At 40.8% G+C, this 17,864-nt stretch overlaps 1 protein-coding gene across 1 annotated transcript in view; it reads left to right on the top strand.

The window, feature by feature from the left end:
* LOC134666908 (tyrosine-protein phosphatase 10D-like) overlaps positions 1-17,864 on the top strand; it is a 91,201-nt gene that overhangs the window by 33,343 nt on the left and 39,994 nt on the right. Inside the window, 6 exon segments of the mRNA XM_063524213.1 lie at positions 5,578-5,681; positions 6,313-6,584; positions 8,053-8,246; positions 9,824-9,933; positions 10,960-11,120; positions 16,743-16,917. Of these exon segments, the coding sequence (XP_063380283.1) occupies positions 5,578-5,681; positions 6,313-6,584; positions 8,053-8,246; positions 9,824-9,933; positions 10,960-11,120; positions 16,743-16,917 (1,016 nt within the window).

Below are 17,864 nucleotides of genomic sequence, written 5' to 3'. Positions count from 1 at the left end.
TAATGTTTATGTAGAACCCTTCGTCGTAACCGTTAATAGTAACCAAAATCCTTTTCGCATAATAGAAAAGAGTTATGAATAAATAATAATTAATAAATAAATAAATCCCTATAAATCCTAATAATGTCAAATAATTATTAAACTTGATCTATGTTAAAGCAAAATATGTCAGAGTTGAAAGAAAGATCATTGCATATTTATAAACAAATAATGTAAGTAAATCTTATTCAAATGAAATCAGAAATACATTGTAATCATTGAGTCAATTTGATGAATAAAAATAAATTATATATTATTTAATTTATCTCCCACCGAGCCTACCGTGACCAGTTACCATGAAAGTAGAAAGTCCTTTTTGTTTGTACTTTATATTTTCCTTTTATGTATTTGCTTACTAACCTAGCTAGCTAAAGGAAAATAATTATATTATCGTCATGGCAAAATATTTAATTTTTTTTCTATTATTGTATGTACAAACTTACTTATCTACAGTCACGGACGGATGGAGTCAGGTCCCTAGACTAAAATATACCTATTTTATTTTATTTTATTTTTAATAGGTATTTCTGAGCACTATGTAATATGTACTTTACCAGATCAATCTTCATTTCAATCATTAATGGGAGGAATAATAAATTCTAAAGGGACAATTTAACCCAACAAAATACTGGTAGTAGAGCAGCAGTTTTTGATCCACTCTAATTCTCCAGAACTCTGTAATTTTGTAATACATTTTAGTAATCAATGAAGTAATATTAACCAAACTATAATTGTAGTCATTTTGAATCACACTTTCGGACCAAAATAAACCACGGATCTTGCATCTGCCTCGATCTAGCCTGGATAAATCACTCATTGATATAATTTCAATAATATATATGACCCTGTATTTTTAAGGTCAAGTGTGAAAATCACAGATAATCTGCAGAAAACAGAATGTAATCATCATACAAACTGCTAAGGGACAGGCAAAACAAATATTTCTTTGTAAGCAAATTGATTCTACAATACTACATTATATTGTGGTTATTAACTTTAGTATTTCCCACAATATATTTCTACCAGTAGCGTTGCAAGGGAAAAAATATATGCAGTCATGTCATAAGTAAGTCAAGTTTGTCAATAAGTCATAAATAAGTATATGTAATAAAGTCCTAACAATCCCTAACCCCAAACTACATCCTAGTTAACTCTAAACTGAATCTAACCCAAAAACCCATAAAAATGAACAACAAATGCAATAATATAGCCATAATTGTATCGAAAGGGAACCTAGCTATCTACTGTAAATATCTAATGGCTTTGATATATTAAACTTATAAATCTAGATCAATTCTACAAAACCCTAGACCAAACAAATAAAAAACCTAACCCTAACAGCTAAAACTATCCAACTATTCTACCGATATACTTGCAAACTAGCATCCCGGGATGCACATTTAATTTACTCGCGCAATTACTCGATGTGCAATGAGTAATTTCTATGCTATAGCTAACTAAGACGAGTGAGGAAACTCGATTTCGTCTAGACCCTATTCCTCGTGTGCTAGCCATACTTTCACACAGTGGATTAGGACAGCGAAAGTAAGGCCGGAAAGGGGTAATATAAAAGTGAATATATAAGTATATAGATACGGGATAATTGGACTAGAACCTGGCTTCTTTAAGAAGTCTAAATGACAACCCAAATCTTCCAGATCCTAGGGGGTGAACCTGTCTTAATAAAAGCAGGAACTGCCAGGCCCCCACCTGGTTTTTATCCAAAACACCGCAAGTTAGTAATCTGCGCTGTAGTTGCCACCGTTAGGTTACCTGCACAACTTACTAACCCCCCAACACTATGTTGGATCGGAACTAGTTCTCTCTATCCCATAAGTATGAACGAAATAACTCACTAAACTAAATTTAAATTAAAATATAGAGTATTCCAACCAAGTTCATTTCAATGCTTAATATCACTAAAATAAACCAGGCCAAAACACTACACATATTAAACACAATTAAAACACAAACTAATTAATGTTCACTGGAAACAACTCAAGACTATACAATATTTAAGACTCTATTGATTTGTAACCTAGACTTCACTTAGTATATTGTAACACACTAGCGCTTGTCTGAGCACAAATCAATAAATAACACAAAAAGAATTAAACCCACTAAAATTAAGACAATTTAAATGTACTTCTCTAAAATTCATCAAGTAAAACCCCACAACAAATTACACTATATTATGCTCCAATCCAAACTCTACCAGAATCATGAGAAACTAGCAAAGTCCAGACTAGGACACAACATAGGTAACCTAGATAGACCTAGCTAGAGAACCGACGTCCGACGGTCCGCGGAAGGCGACGAAGAATGATCTCCACCTGACTTTATGGACCCCTACTATGATCCTGAAACCCCACTTCCTTAAACCTGATTGGTATTCCTAATAACCAATACTGAATTTCATAATTTTGTACAATCCTCTCACTAATTACACCTTATTCCCTAATTAAAATAAGGTCCAAATTAACCTACTTTTGGGTGTGGTTTAAACTATTTCTTTACGCCTATGGGATTGACACTACAGTTTTTTATTCTAACCACCTTTGTTTTTCTATATGACACATATTGTAGAGCCCCGCCCTTTGTTAATTCTTTATAATATGGTTCAATTTTGCATAGAATATTTTAACCAAAACAAACATTATTCATCCATTTTACGATGACGTCTGTAATCGGAGTCTAAACACTTGAAACTTAAGAAACCAACTGATTTTTTAACAGAATTTTATACCACAAAAGCTTTATGACATTGAAATAAAGTTCAAATTATTTTATGAATAAGTATCTTAATATTTTGGTTTACTATTAATCACTAAGCTCTCCAAAACCATATCTAGAATTTCAGACGAAATGGCCTACTTGAGATATGAGAAGAAATATTACCGTGGGACACAATATTGAAATTTAACCGACTTAAAAATAGAACAATACTATGTTCACATATAATGTTAACATGGAAGGAAGCCGCTGACATGTTACAGCAGTCAATAACCTAAACTTATACATCATCGTTTTTCACTTTTCTTCACCGCCTATCGATTATCATTTTATCAACGATCAATAAACAAGTTATGGGTATATAGTTTATTTTGCCATAAGCTGGACTTTATGTTTGTATAGGTAATTCTGTTGTTTAATGTATTCCTGGTACCCCGCGACACAGGCGAAGCCTAGTGCGGAGACCCCTGCCACACTCTGTAATTTGTATTTTTGGAAATAAAGATTTATGATTTTTTTTTATATATTACTAGCTTATAATAATATATGGTATTCCACTGCTGGACACAGACCTCCCCCGTCGATCTCCATCCGTCTCGGTTTTGAGCAATCTCCGGCCAGCCGTTGAGATACTTGAGATATGCTTCCAGGTATAAGGTGTTCCGTGTACAAAGTTTTGTACGGAACACTAAAAAAATAAAACTAATAAAAGTAGGTAACTTACGGCGGTGCTTGCAATAATATCCTACTATATGAGAATTTTTAACACTTACCTTAATATTTTATTCATTGCTTTAAATATAAATAGTTCGTTGGTAGCAGTACAGTAACAGTACGAGTAACTATTCGTTCCGCGGCGGATTCGCGACGCGTGATTGACTTTATTATGTGAGAGCGACAACGACATGCTTTGTTACGATATAATTATGAGAGTAATGAGAGTAAAATAATGTTTCTTTTACAAAAAAATAAAAATAAAACACGACGGCAACGACCTAACTGAAAAATACTTCCGATTCAAAAAGGAAATATACCTCAAAATTTTCAGAACTTTTAAGTTCCAACAAAAAATGAATGTAGGAATTAGGAATAGTAACAAAACCACACTAGGTATATTTTTAGGCTGCTTATTAGCTACGTAGCTTGATCAAAGCTTAAGCGTTGCGATACAGCGAGGGCATTCCATGCACAGGGGTCTATTTTAGTTTAGAACAATATGAATATTATACTCATTTTAGGAGTGACTCAGGATCAGGGTTGTGAAAGTTTAATGCTTTATTAGTTAATATTTCATGCGATTCGAATCTATTGTCTGACAATACGATTCAATAAATATGAATACACTTGAAACTAGGCTAGCTAGTTTCATTTAAAGTGCTACTCATAACGTTTATCAATACTGACGTTATACGTTTATATGGGGAACCAGCTAAGCAGAATACACATTGATTCAATGTACTGATCAAAAAAATAACCTTCACACATGACTTTTTCCTTTATAGGATACGACATAGGTTGTTATAATGAGAGGCGCATACGTGCGCTACATAACAGATATTATTTTGTTTATTTTCCCTAAACAGATGTGCAGTTGGATATAAGGGAACTACGTCATAGCCGTCAGGAAATGTAATCGTCCTTTTTTGTCCCATCATAACATGGCGTGGGAACGTTCGATCGCGAGAATCCTTGCATTTATATTGTTTGCCATAGCATTTATATAACTTTACATGATTGACTTTTTATGTCATAGTTTTTTATAGCGTTGCACCCCATTTAATTAATTAAAATTACAAAGGACAATCGAAACATGATGGTACAGTCAAGTTATTATACATATGTATACATTTTTCATTTTCAACTTATTGCAATATTATGGTGAAGAAATGTATACATGTTTATGAGCTCGACTGTAGGTGTAGTTAAAAGGTGATCCTTTGGCAACATTACCTGTTTTCTTGATTGCCTGAATCGATAGTTTTTATAATAATATGTTCGTGTTAACTATGGGTATGCTAATATGCTTCCGTGACTAATTGCAATGCTAATGTATTGTGTGTAATGTAGATAGTGTTGTATTTTTAGCTAGTCCTACTCCTTTCATTGATGGCAAACCTGTATTTCATCCTTACTGATGAGCTTAAACGTTACGTACAGATTCAGTTTTTAATAAAAATGTTGCTGTCTCCCCATATTACGTGACGCTGTACGTAGCCTACGACACAGAATAAATAATAGTGCTATAGGTACAGAAGAGTCACTGTAGCTCTAACAAAACGCGTCTGTTACGATCTGGACAGATATGGCCGCTAGGTGGCAACAGCGCTACGCGCGGCTTACTGCTAATAGCCACCAAAATTGGTGTGGGACGGATGTACTTTTAGCTACCTGTTGCAAAGCGACGAAATCGCGGAGTGAGCCACGCCTGCCTACGGCAAATACCGATGCCTGGCTTGTATAGGGACCGTGCGCGTTGGAGGGTCTGCCATCTTGTGGCCTGAATCGGAAACATATGTTCACATGTACATTGCCAAAGCAAGTGCTACTATCTACCGTTCTCGTTGGTACTTTTCCTTGTGCATAATAGGTTCTGCCATCTTGTGGGCTATATCGGAAGCATAAACGACACATTAGCGCCTCGCGAATCTGACGGCTCCTATGCCTATAGTTCATGCACGGGGTTTATTGACTAAAATTGTTTTGAATATTACTCCCCTTCACCTTATCGATAGAAAAGAAACACTCCGCAAGCCTTGCTATCTCTGGTGGATACCGTTACTGCAACGTGTAATTGTTATGTTTCAGAGCCTAACACGCCGGGCAAGTTCATCGTGTGGTTCCGCAATGAGACCACGCTGCTAGTGCTATGGCAGCCACCCTACCCGCCCGGCGCCTACACACACTATAAGGTACGCATATTGTTTATACAACATACTGTTTTTAACCTCTACCCGCCCAGAGACCTATAAAAAGGTCTCCTTATCCATTCTAATTTGAACTTTGTGTCGACAAAATAAAATTTCATTTTGCTTGGCAAGGTTTGACGTATGGGCGGCTAGAGGTATATAACGTCAGTGGCAAACGCCACTTTAATGCAGGCTAGCATGCACTGGGCCCAGGATAGAGAGACTAGTGAAGAGTGCCCACAATCGTCACGTCCTTCAGCCGTGAGGTTACGACAAGGAAGAAGACACTGTTTTTGTTCTTTATTCGCTGCTTTGTTTTATATCGATAAGGTATCTGCAATTGGGTGCATCAACTTTATTGTTATTTTGGATCGTTGTCCAAGTGACGATAGGGCCACAGTTTGTTAGATTTTTTTTTGTATAAAGTTCTACTATCATGCCTAGTAGATGGGCGATTATGGTAATGGCTTATAAGTAGGTACCACAAAATGCCTGTTTGGGTAATCTAATTATTCAAGAGTTATTTTTCCCATGCACATACAACCAACAGTATCCGTGGCAACGAGTTTTACTAAAAGGTTGATTCACCCATCTATTTAATTTCGCGCCGATACTCTACTGTTTCCTATTACAGGTTTCAATCGTACCACCCGACGCGCGTGAGTCCGAACTGTACGTAGAGAAAGAAGGCGAGCCGCCGGGGCCTGCGCAGGCCGCCTTCAAGGGCCTGGTGCCGGGCCGGCCGTACAACATCTCCGTGCAGACCGTGTCCGAGCCGGAGATTAGCGCGCCCACCACCGCGCAGTACCGCACCGTGCCGCTGCGGCCGCGCGACGTGCAGATACCCGCAAGATACGTCACGCCCACCAAGTTCAGGGTCACCTGGCTGCCGCCCAAGGAGGAGAGGTAGGTAGAGGTCAAATGTAGGCACAGGCCCATTAAACAGCCAAACAGATGATTTAGTACCGCGACTATTTAGCTGTCTCAAATAGGTTGGCGTATTTTCGGCAGAAAAATACACTTCTAGTTTTTTATAAAATAAATAAAAAGGCGGCAAGGGCTTTTTTCTCTGAAAATATATACGTACATAAGAATGTTGCTTTTGTAAAATATTTCTATGATAATTCTTATATATTCTTATATATATTTTGATATTTCTTGCACCATTTTTGAGAATAATGTACTATTGACCAGAAGTATGCTAAGTAAAAAATACATTTTTTTACATTTTCCTTTAAAAATATTTTATTTTACTAAAAAAATTAAAAAAAAAACATACGTATATACATCTAAGATTGCGAGCAGCCGCGATACCTTCATAGTCGTCCGCGCCCCCGCCCCGACCGCCTCGGCCCGGCGGGTTGGTCAACGACACCTTCTCGTAATTTATGAGGCCCTGGTACTTGCTCCTTGCTAAATCCAATTTTTAGACAGATTTTTCTCGATTTGGCCCACCGTAGCCTATGGAGACTAATAAGCAATGCTAAGTGATTATCGTACTCTATGGATGTTGTTATATTAAGGGTGTCACATGCGAGTTTCTGACTTATGAGGCAATTGTTTACTATACAACCTAAAATGAAAAAAACTACTTAATTTGAGCTATGGTTTTGTTTCGTCCTCTTGATCGCGGCGAGCTGTGATTGGTCAAATTCACTACAGTTGACTTAACCGTATCAAAATGAATATTATAGTTGAGTTGGTAGCTCATACATTAAAAGTACCCAATTGCAGTTTGGTGTACGAAATCTTAATTCAAGAATTACAGTCGACGAGTAGAATAGTACATTATTGTCGAGGCTCGGAAGTAGCTACTTGCAGGCTGAGGATTCGTTTTAAACGGACGACCTTGGGAGTCCGTTTAATTGAATCCGAAGCCAGCAAGTAGCCTTCCAGCCGAGTCATATATAGTGCTTTTCTCAAAAATGGTGCAAGAAATATAAATATCATAATAATATTTTACTAAAGCAACGTTCTTGCATGTATATTTTGACAGAAAAAAGCCCTTGCCGCCTTTTTATTTTTTTAATAAAAAAATAGAAGTGTATTTTTCTGCCAAATATACGCCAACCTATTTGAGACATCTAAATAGTCGCGGTACTAATCATCTGTTTGGCTGTTTAATGGCCCGTGCCTTCATTTGATATGGTCATATCAACTTTTAAAAAGTTTGGAACTCGACAAATAATGGAATTTGTATGCAACATTGCAGTCCCAAAATCGAGACTGCAATGTTTTTAACTTTTTAATTTTTGACTAACCATAAACTACGCGCTTCGCGACCTATTTTTTAGATGGCAAAGTCTACTTTGCCGTCCATTTTTGAGAAAAAAAATGTAATAATATCTGTACGTATCACATACTTATGTTCCAGCGAGTTCGAGAAGTACCAAGTGTCGGTGTCGGGCGGAGGCGCGGCGCGGCGGCTGGCGCCGGTGCTGCGCGCGCGCAACGAGACGCCGGCCGTCAGCTTCGAGGGGCTGGAGCCCGGCGCGCACTACACCGTCACCGTCAAGACCATGTCCGGCAAGGTCACCTCCTGGCCCGCGCCCTCGGAGATCACGCTCAGTCAGTTACTTTATATTATATACTATTTTATACAATGTGGCAACGAAGCTTGCTGAGTTGCCTAAGCAAGGTACGAGATTGAAAAGCTTGATTATATCACTATTGTATAATGTATACAATACTTTTTCTACGAGTCGACAAAAATAATACTTTAAACTAGTAGAATCATATAGGTAAACACCAACCAAAAGTATACAGCTAAGATACGCGAACAGCTGCGATACCTTCATACAGAGATGGGCATTAATCGATTAACTTTTTAATCGACTAATCAATCGATTAAAAAAGTTAATCGCCAAAATTAATCGGCGATTACTTTAATCGCGATTAATTTAGTCGACCTAACATACGATTGAAATTGAATTAATCTTAATATTAATCGATTAAATTTCTCGATTAACTCTCGATTGAAAGTAGACAGGATACTGGTGGTCATTTTTGTATGTACCTAACTAAAAATCAAAACTTCTTGCGTACACATTAAAAACCATTCCAGTGTTATAAATGTGCTTCAATAGTATAAGATGGTTACATTGGTTACTATAATAATGCTGATAACTTAGCGCGGCATCTCTAGGTAAGGGTTTAGGGCTTCTAGCGCAGGTATAAAAATTAGAAACAGAACGACGTATGTGTATGAAAGAGCAAACACATTACTTACCTCTTATCAGTTGTTTTCTATAAGGTTTCAACTTGTCAATGCAGTAATTACTTACTACTTACATCGAACGGATACTATCCTATCGAAGACGGTCGAAATTAATAGTCTCCAAGTGAACATACATAAAAATTCGTCTGTTACTTATATTATTTATAAATGTTTCAGACGAATTAGGCACCTCGTCCTTTTTTTAAGTCGGTTAAAAAGACCATATGTATTGCTAAAATTAATCGAGAGAAAATTAATCGAACTAATTAATCGATTAAAAAAATTAATCGCCGGTAATTAGTCGACGATTAATTTAATCGTGACAATATTAGTCGGAGCTTTTCGACTAAAATTAATTAATCGTCACTTTTAATCGTTGCTCGCGATTAAGTCGGTTAATTTTAATCGTTAATCGTCAATCGATTACATTTTGCCCAACTCTGCCTTCATACTCGTCCGCGCCACCGCCCCGGCCGCCGCGGCTCGGTGCGGCGGGTTGGTCAACGACACCTTGTCGTTGCCTATGAGGCCCTGGTACTTGCTCCTTGCTGAATTCAATTTTTTTAGACAGTTTTTTTCTCGATTTTTACCACCGTAGCGTATGGAGACTAACAAGCTGTTTTCGTAGTCTATGGATGTTGCTATATTAAGGGTGTCACATGCGCATTTCTAACTTATGAAGAAATATATTGTTTTTACTATACAACCTAAAATAAATAATTAATTTGAGGTATGGTTTTGTTGCGTCCTCTTGACCGCGGCGAGCTGTAATTGGTCAATTTCATTATAGTTGACTTAACCGTTTCGAAATATTAATATTCATATTATAGTTTAGTTAGGAGCCCATACATTAAAATTACCCAATTGCATTGAAATACATATATTTTTAACAGTAGTATGAAAATAATGAAATCATGTTTGTTTATAGAACCTCTGCCGGTTCAGGACCTGCAGTGGCGCTACCAAAACGAGACCGACGGTGGCGGCATCCTCGTGTGGTGGACGCCCGCCGAGGGCAGCACACAAGATGAATACAAGGTTTTTATTACAAACTGAGCCTAGCGAATCCAAAATTATTATACCTAATCAATCCAGCCGTTATCGAGTTATAAATTGTGTTAGTTACACCGTGTAACTAACCCGATTTTGTTTTATATACCATGTACTTAGTTATATGGTTTTGTTAGGGAAGTGGGACGTAGAATTAGGGAGACGGGGTCTGACGCCCGCGCGGATTCGTACTTGGTGCAAAGGTTATATCGCCATTCAACGTGGTTATGCGACTAGTATGATGGGTACGTTTGGGCCGGGTACGACTCAAGAGGGACTTTTTGACTAGACTAAAGCATATACTGCCACCTGTGGGATGGCTCAGCTAAATACCAACTCGCCGCTTTGGACTCAGTGGAGCGCAGAGCCAGGAGGATGATTGGCGACAAGAAGCTAACGGCTAAGCTTCAGACTTTGGCCCATCGGCGGAAAGTCGCCAGCCTGTCGGTATTCTACAGGTTGCACTTCGGGGAGTGTGCCCAAGAGCTACACGAGCTCATTCCACCGTCCCCATTCTACCATCGGACTTTTAGACGCACGGCCGGTTTCCATCCTTACTTGGTAGATATTCCGCCAATTCGCACTAAGCGCTTTGCTTCTACTTTCCTTATGCGCACTGCCAAGGAATGGAATTCCTTGCCGGCGTCTATATTTCCGTGCTCTTATAACCCGGCAACCTTCAAATCAAGAGTGAACAGGCACCTTCTGGGCGAGCTCGCTCCATCGTAGGCCACGTCTACGCCTCGGCTAGTCTGTGGCCATGAGTAAACCCATGCATAATAAAAAAAAAAAATACTCTTAATTTTATTATGTTGTAATCTTGTACTGTATTGACATGATTTTATTTGAAATAAAAAAGGTAGTTTAATTGATCACCATTTCTAACCACTGTATGGTTAGGTCGGGTAATCAGTATAGAATTTCAAAAAAAGTGTAACTCTATCAATACTTCAAAATGTGTCCAGTGCCCTACGTAGTGAATACTTCTTCAACCCCATTGTCCGTACCCACCAGGTGTCGTACCACGAGGCCCACGGGTCCGGCGACAGCAGCACGCAGACGACGCCGGCCACCAACATAACACTGGACACGGCGCAGCTGCTGCCGGGCCGCAACTACACGGTCGCCGTCACCGCCGTGTCGCGTGGCGTCGACAGCGCCGAGACCACCTTCAGGTATGTCACGACACTACACCCACCAACATAACACTGGACACGGCGCAGCTGCTGCCGGGCCGCAACTACACGGTCGCCGTCACCGCCGTGTCGCGCGGCGTCGACAGCGCCGAGACCACCTTCAGGTATGTCACGACACGACACCCACCAACATAACACTGGACACGGCGCAGCTGCTGCCGGGCCGCAACTACACGGTCGCCGTCACCGCCGTGTCGCGCGGCGTCGACAGCGCCGAGACCACCTTCAGGTATGTCACGACACTACACCCACCAACATAACACTGGACACGGCGCAGCTGCTGCCGGGCCGCAGCTACACGGTCGCCGTCACCGCCGTGTCGCGCGGCGTCGACAGCGCCGAGGCCACCTTCAGGTATGTCACGACACGACACCCACCAACATAACACTGGACACGGCGCAGCTGCTGCCGGGCCGCAACTACACGGTCGCCGTCACCGCCGTGTCGCGCGGCGTCGACAGCGCTGAGGCCACCTTCAGGTATGTCACGACACGACACCCACCAACATAACACTGGACACGGCGCAGCTGCTGCCGGGCCGCAACTACACGGTCGCCGTCACCGCCGTGTCGCGCGGCGTCGACAGCACCGAGGCCACCTTCAGGTATGTCACGACACGACACCCACCAACATAACACTGGACACGGCGCAGCTGCTGCCGGGCCGCAACTACACGGTCGCCGTCACCGCCGTGTCGCGCGGCGTCGACAGCGCCGAGACCACCTTCAGGTATGTCACGACACGACACCCACCAACATAACGCTGGACACGGCGCCCAAAATCTACCCTCAAATGGCTCCTTAAGCCAGTTGAGGGTAGATGAAAACATTACATGATCAAATAATGTAGGTTAAAGACAGATCGTTCAGTGACTGATCCAGGTGGTTTTGTATTTGGTTGGTTGACCAATAAATGTTATAACTACCCGGAAATGTACAAATTGTTTGCTTACTTTTATTTAAATACCCAAAGATAAAGATACAGGCTTATGTTAATAATAAGCGTACAGCTTCTGTGGTAAGCATCCATCGTCATTGTCATCCTGGCAGGATCGCCATGTGGAGCGGGAAGTAGGGCAGCTAGTAAACAACACGAGTATTGCGTAAATACTGACATTTATTTAGAAAAGCGTTATCTATTTTTACTTACATTATTAGAGACATGCATAACTCCCCACAATAATGAAATAAGTAAGTTTATTTATCTCCATACAATACCGTTGTCTTTGTCATTTCACGCATTCATTTAAAAATGGCATATGCGCTTAATCGCATCCTAATCGCGTCTTGATTATACATATATGTAGTTAGTTATTGTCGACTCGCGTATTGTTGGATGGCGCGAGCCTGGAGTTGGGCTGCAGGATGACGAGGGGCACGCGGACGCACACGAAGGGCTCGTTGTTGTCGTCCGTGATGCGGAACTCGATCGTGGGAGATATGCCCTGCACAAACAACACAAGCTTGGAGTAGAATAAAATAGGAAGAGTCGCCATCGGATATATCGGAGCGGCCAATGTGCTCACACATATTTGAACACGCACTCTAACGCCTTGAAAATAGAGGCGGGTTCAAATATTTGTGAGCACCTTGCCCGCTCCGATAGATCTGGTGGCGACTGTACTTCGAATAAAACAATAAGACTGTCACTGTCTATACAATATCGCGTTCCTACAATATTCAGGACCATCTAGTTACTGAATAGAAGTATTTGTATTTGTAATAGAAGTTGAATTATTTTGACTCGAGGTCTAAGCGCCGATCACAATGGATGGAACTGAGACCTGCTTCAAATGAACTCCGCTTCCGTTCAATAGACTGCGGAACTCGAATGATGATGTTTAATTGATGCCAGCGAGACACACAAGTAACCATTTGATCACACCTCGGTACCATAAGGTTTACGATTGATTTAACTGTGCCAAAGATACGCAGGTACGAGTATCTGCAGGCGTGGCTCACTCGGCTCACTCCGCGATTCCGTCGCGTCGCAACAAGTAGCTACAAGTACATCCGTCTCACACCAATTTTGGTGGCCAGCCATACTGCCCTGCTAAGCCGAAAAACGCTATCTCAAAAACAAATGATTTTGAAAATGGAATTCTCAGTTATAGAAACTAAAGTATAAATTAGCAATGGATTTTCTTTTGAGATAGCGCTACTCGGCTTAGCAGGGCAGCATAGGCCGCGCGTGGCGCTTGCGCCACCTAGCGGTCATTGTCCTAATCGTAACAGACGCGTTTTGTTAGAGAGTGAATCTTCTGTAATACTATTATTTTTTCTGTGGTATCTGCCACTCACCGCAACAAAGGTGGGCTCTATATACATGAGCAGTGTATATTGCAAAATCTCTCCCTCCAGCACAGGGCAGTAGGAGTTGTCTAGGAAATCACAGGTGACAGCCTTTTCTCGCAGGTTGTACGGTATAGGCACTTCGATCCCGAACAGACCCGGCAAGTAGGCTGTTGCCAGTGTTGTCATGCTGTGAATGGTGCGAGCTGAAAATATTACAAAAGGGGTATATTTTTATTTAATCATAATCATATTACTTAGTTAGTCTTTTTCTGAGTGTTAACTTATAGTTTAAATTAAACATTATATGTAATACTTAATGCATGCTGTGTTTGCGTTTAAGTAGGGGATCAATAATAAATGCGCCCTCTTAACTATGTTACTTATATTTAGTATGTAAATTGTATCTTTTGTTGGTGATCCTGATAAACAAACAAACAAATATAAGTATATCCTCGCGAACCCAAAATCTCACCAAATATCACCAAGAGAGAGGGGGGTCAAAAAGTATCCAAAAAGTATCCGAAAATACCTCGCGTGATATATTATGTGCACAACCCCCAAGTATACAGGTTGTGAGGTGAATATACAAGGTGTAACAAAAGTAGTGGGGATCGTTTCTGATTAGGAAAAAGTAGAAGAAATCTTTTTTGGACACTCACGAGCCCTAAAGATGATGTTGACGACGGCATCCTCCAGTTGCGGGAGCCCGCAGGGCGGGGCCTCGCACCCCGCAATGTACGTGTTTATGGGAAGATCGCCGCTGTTATGTGTGCCTGCAACCAAATGATTTACAATAGTCACTTGTACACAAAGTGGCAAAGTTGTTGTTTGATCCCTCTTGCCAATATTGATACTCGTACCCGAGCAAGCAAATGATTTCAAAAAGTGTAAATTAGAACGTTTGGGGGGGTTTGCGAGTTTTAAACAAACTACTACTAAGTTCCTTTTCCATATTTCTTTCCAGGCTGGAGTGGTGAAAAGGATATTTTATTATTAGTGCACTATTCTCCGCCGCGACTTATATTCTAGTTATAATATATTGGTGAAATAATAGCCGCGACATGTCGGTACTCAGTAGGTATTTCGCTAAGATCTCCACGGCACAGGCTCTGCCTAGTGTGGGGATCACTGTACTGCCTCTACTGTAATATTAATTTCTGAAATAAATGTATTTTGAATTTGAATTTAATTTTTCCTCAAGCTGTAAGGTCCAACTGTTAGATTGAGTGTAGCTGTTAATACTCACATTGGCTGACCTGTGTGGTCTGCCCGCTGGCGAACGTCGCTAGCGCCGCGAATACAACCAAACACAACATGACTGCAACTGCAAATGAAATCAAAACTTAAATTGTCTTTATCCAAAATCAAATCTGGTTTTATTATCGCTTATCAAACACAGGTGTGCTGTTTATCACTGATGATAACACTAATTATTGGGCGATGAGTAACAGTAATAATGATATTGAGACAATGAATACATCAGAAACAGGATCTTTTACTTTCTGTAGGACAACAGCTGGCCTAGCCAAGGTGACTATTGCTTGCGCTACGACAGCGAAACGCTTTGTGTCTCTCTATCATCATTCTCTTGCCCTTGTCCCATTCACTTGGGGTCGGCGCAGCATGTCTTTCTCTTCCACACGTCTCTGTCGCCCGTCATTTTATCATTCACTTGCGTTCGTTTCATATCATCTCTCACACAGTCCATCCACAATTTCCTCGGTTTTCCTTTCCTCGTACTTCCCTCCACATTCATTCGTAATAACTTTACGAATCTTCTTATCTCCAGTTTGGCAGAAGAAAAACATTTGTAAAATAGGGTTTATTTTATCTGAATAAATGATTTTTTTTTATCGTCACTTTCATCCCTCCGCATCACATGCCCGTACCACGCTAGGCGATTTGCCCTTACTTTTTCTGTTGCTTTGTGTCTCTTTATCAATCTTCAATATTGTTGTATGACTTCTATGCAACAGTGACAGTCGCATTGGCATGTTGGCTACGCGGCCAGCTGAAATTCTAACCTTACGCGTGACTTTTGTAGCGGACGTCCGATTATAATTGTCTGCATAGTTAATATCAACTGAACTTAAGTGTCAGCAGAGTTTTTTAAGAATCTTAGCTTACACATTAAACATTCAAATTGCTTCTAAAAAACCCAAAAAAAAAAATGTTTTTTTTTTCAAAAAATAAAATTTAGTGTCCAGCGAGCTGCGTTTGAAGCTTTCTTCGAACGAATAATTATGAGATCAGGTTTTTACCCGAACTCACTGCGCCTTAACCGCCCGGGTCGATTGTTGCGGACAGATTTTTTTTTTTTATTGATCTACAGATACGTGACTAAAGCCCCGATGTCGGTCATAACAAAGTGTTGCACGACTTTAACAATAACTCTATAATTATGTATAACCCTCCAATAAAAAAAATAGTGGCCAAGTGCGAGTCGGACTCGCCCATGAAGGGTTCCGTACCAGCGAGTAACATAATAAAATTGCGGTTTACGATTTATGACGTATTAAAAAAAACTACTTACCAGACCTCGCTCAAACCAATTTTCGGTGGTAGTTTGCTTGGTAATGTACATCATATATTTTTTTTATCATTCTCTTATTTTAGAAGTTACAGGGGGGGGGGACACACATTTTACCACTTTGGAAGTGTCTCTCGCGCAAACTATTCAGTTTAGAAAAAAATTATATAAGAAACCTCAATATCATTTTTGAAGACCTATCCATAGACACCCCACATGTATGGGTTTAATGAAAAAAAAAATTGAGTTTCAGTTCTAAGTATGGGGAACCCCCAAAATTTATTGTTTTTTTCTATTTTTGTGTGAATATCTTAATGCGTTTCACAGAATACATCTACTTACCAAGTTTCAAGAGTATAGTTCTTTTATTTTCTGAAAAAAGTGGCTGTGACATACACGGACAGACATGACGAATCTATAAGGGTTCTGTTTTTTGCCATTTGGCTACGGAACCCTAAAAATGCCGTCTCTATTTTGTCGGGGGTAACTAAAAGCGTAGCTACGGTCACAGAATAAATAATAAATAGTACTAATAGATACAGAATATTCACTCTCTAACAAAACGCGTCTGTTACGATTAGGACAGATATGACCGCTAGGTGACGATAGCGCCATGCGCGGCTTATGTCTAGCCACCAAAATTGGTGTGGGACCGATGTACTTGTAACTACCTGTTGTAATGCGACGAAATCGCGGAGTGAGTCACGCCTGCTACTGTGTAGTTACGACACGAAAAATTGGCTTGTCAGAGTATACATTTCAATATGTATGTTACAGCGCCGCCACGCGACCGCTGGCGCCCGTGGTGCGCACCTGGGGCGGAGCGGCGCGGCAGCTGTCGCTCGCTTGGAGCTCCGACGTCAACTCGCGACAGGACCACTACGAGCTGCGGCACCGCCGCCGGCCCGAGCCCGGCGCGGACATGGACGACCCCGAGTACACCTTTAAGACGGTAAGCCTCATTGATGGTGCCCAAACTTTACGCTGTAGGACTCTGTACTCTGGACGTATTACGGTGACTATAGGGACCGTGCGCGTTGGAGATCTGCCATCTTGTGGCCTGAATCGGAAACATATGTGCACATGTACATTGCCAAAACTAGTCTACCATCTACCGTTCTCGTAGGTACATTTCCTTGTGCATAGTAGGTTCTGCCATCTTGTGGGCTACATCGGAAGCATAAACGTCAACCCCCAAAAATCTCCCAAAAACCTGACGGCACCTATGCTGCCCCCTATAGTTCATGCACGCCCCCTATATACTTACTCAATACCAGAATAGAAGCGGGCACCACGCGAACCTTGGCACCCGTGGAGCGTTCCTTAACTCCGCCATCCATTGCGAGAGGGAGTTGCTCCGTTTGGAGTCCGCTTAGCTAGCAATGGTGAAATGCATACACATGCTTCCAGTGAATATGAGTGAGTGGCGAGAACTAAACGAGTAAAATGAGTCTTCATAGCCCGCTGGCAGTAGAAGGCAAAAGCTGAAACTATTTCTTGGTGGAAATGTACCACCATTTTACTCCGGTCATTCCGTTGCCTCTGTTTCCGATGATTAACATTTTTTGGTGGAAAGTGGGCAGGTAGCGCCGCGCGATAACAGTGTTTCTCCTTTTCACGTCAATATAGTTAGTTATTCGTAGTAGTTATAGTTACCTGGAACCAAGATGAAAATCGTACATCGACCAACGTCAATTGAAAATTAAAAATGTATCGAGATGAAAAATGCAATGAAAAGCCGCTTGATCGTTTCCATTTATTATTTAAGTTTCGTCTGATGTTTCCTCTATTAACGATTTTCATTTGGCTAGCCCTCCTGAAGCATTGCGGCCAGCCTTAGCCCGGATTGAGCGTTAGACAACCCCATAGACACCTTTAACTTTAAACTCTTCCACTTAT

The sequence above is a fragment of the Cydia fagiglandana genome, chromosome 8 (genome assembly GCF_963556715.1).
Source record: "Cydia fagiglandana chromosome 8, ilCydFagi1.1, whole genome shotgun sequence".
NCBI classification, from domain to species: Eukaryota; Metazoa; Arthropoda; class Insecta; order Lepidoptera; family Tortricidae; genus Cydia; species Cydia fagiglandana.
Note: the sequence above shows the minus strand (reverse complement) of the source record. Positions and strands in the feature narration are given on the sequence as shown.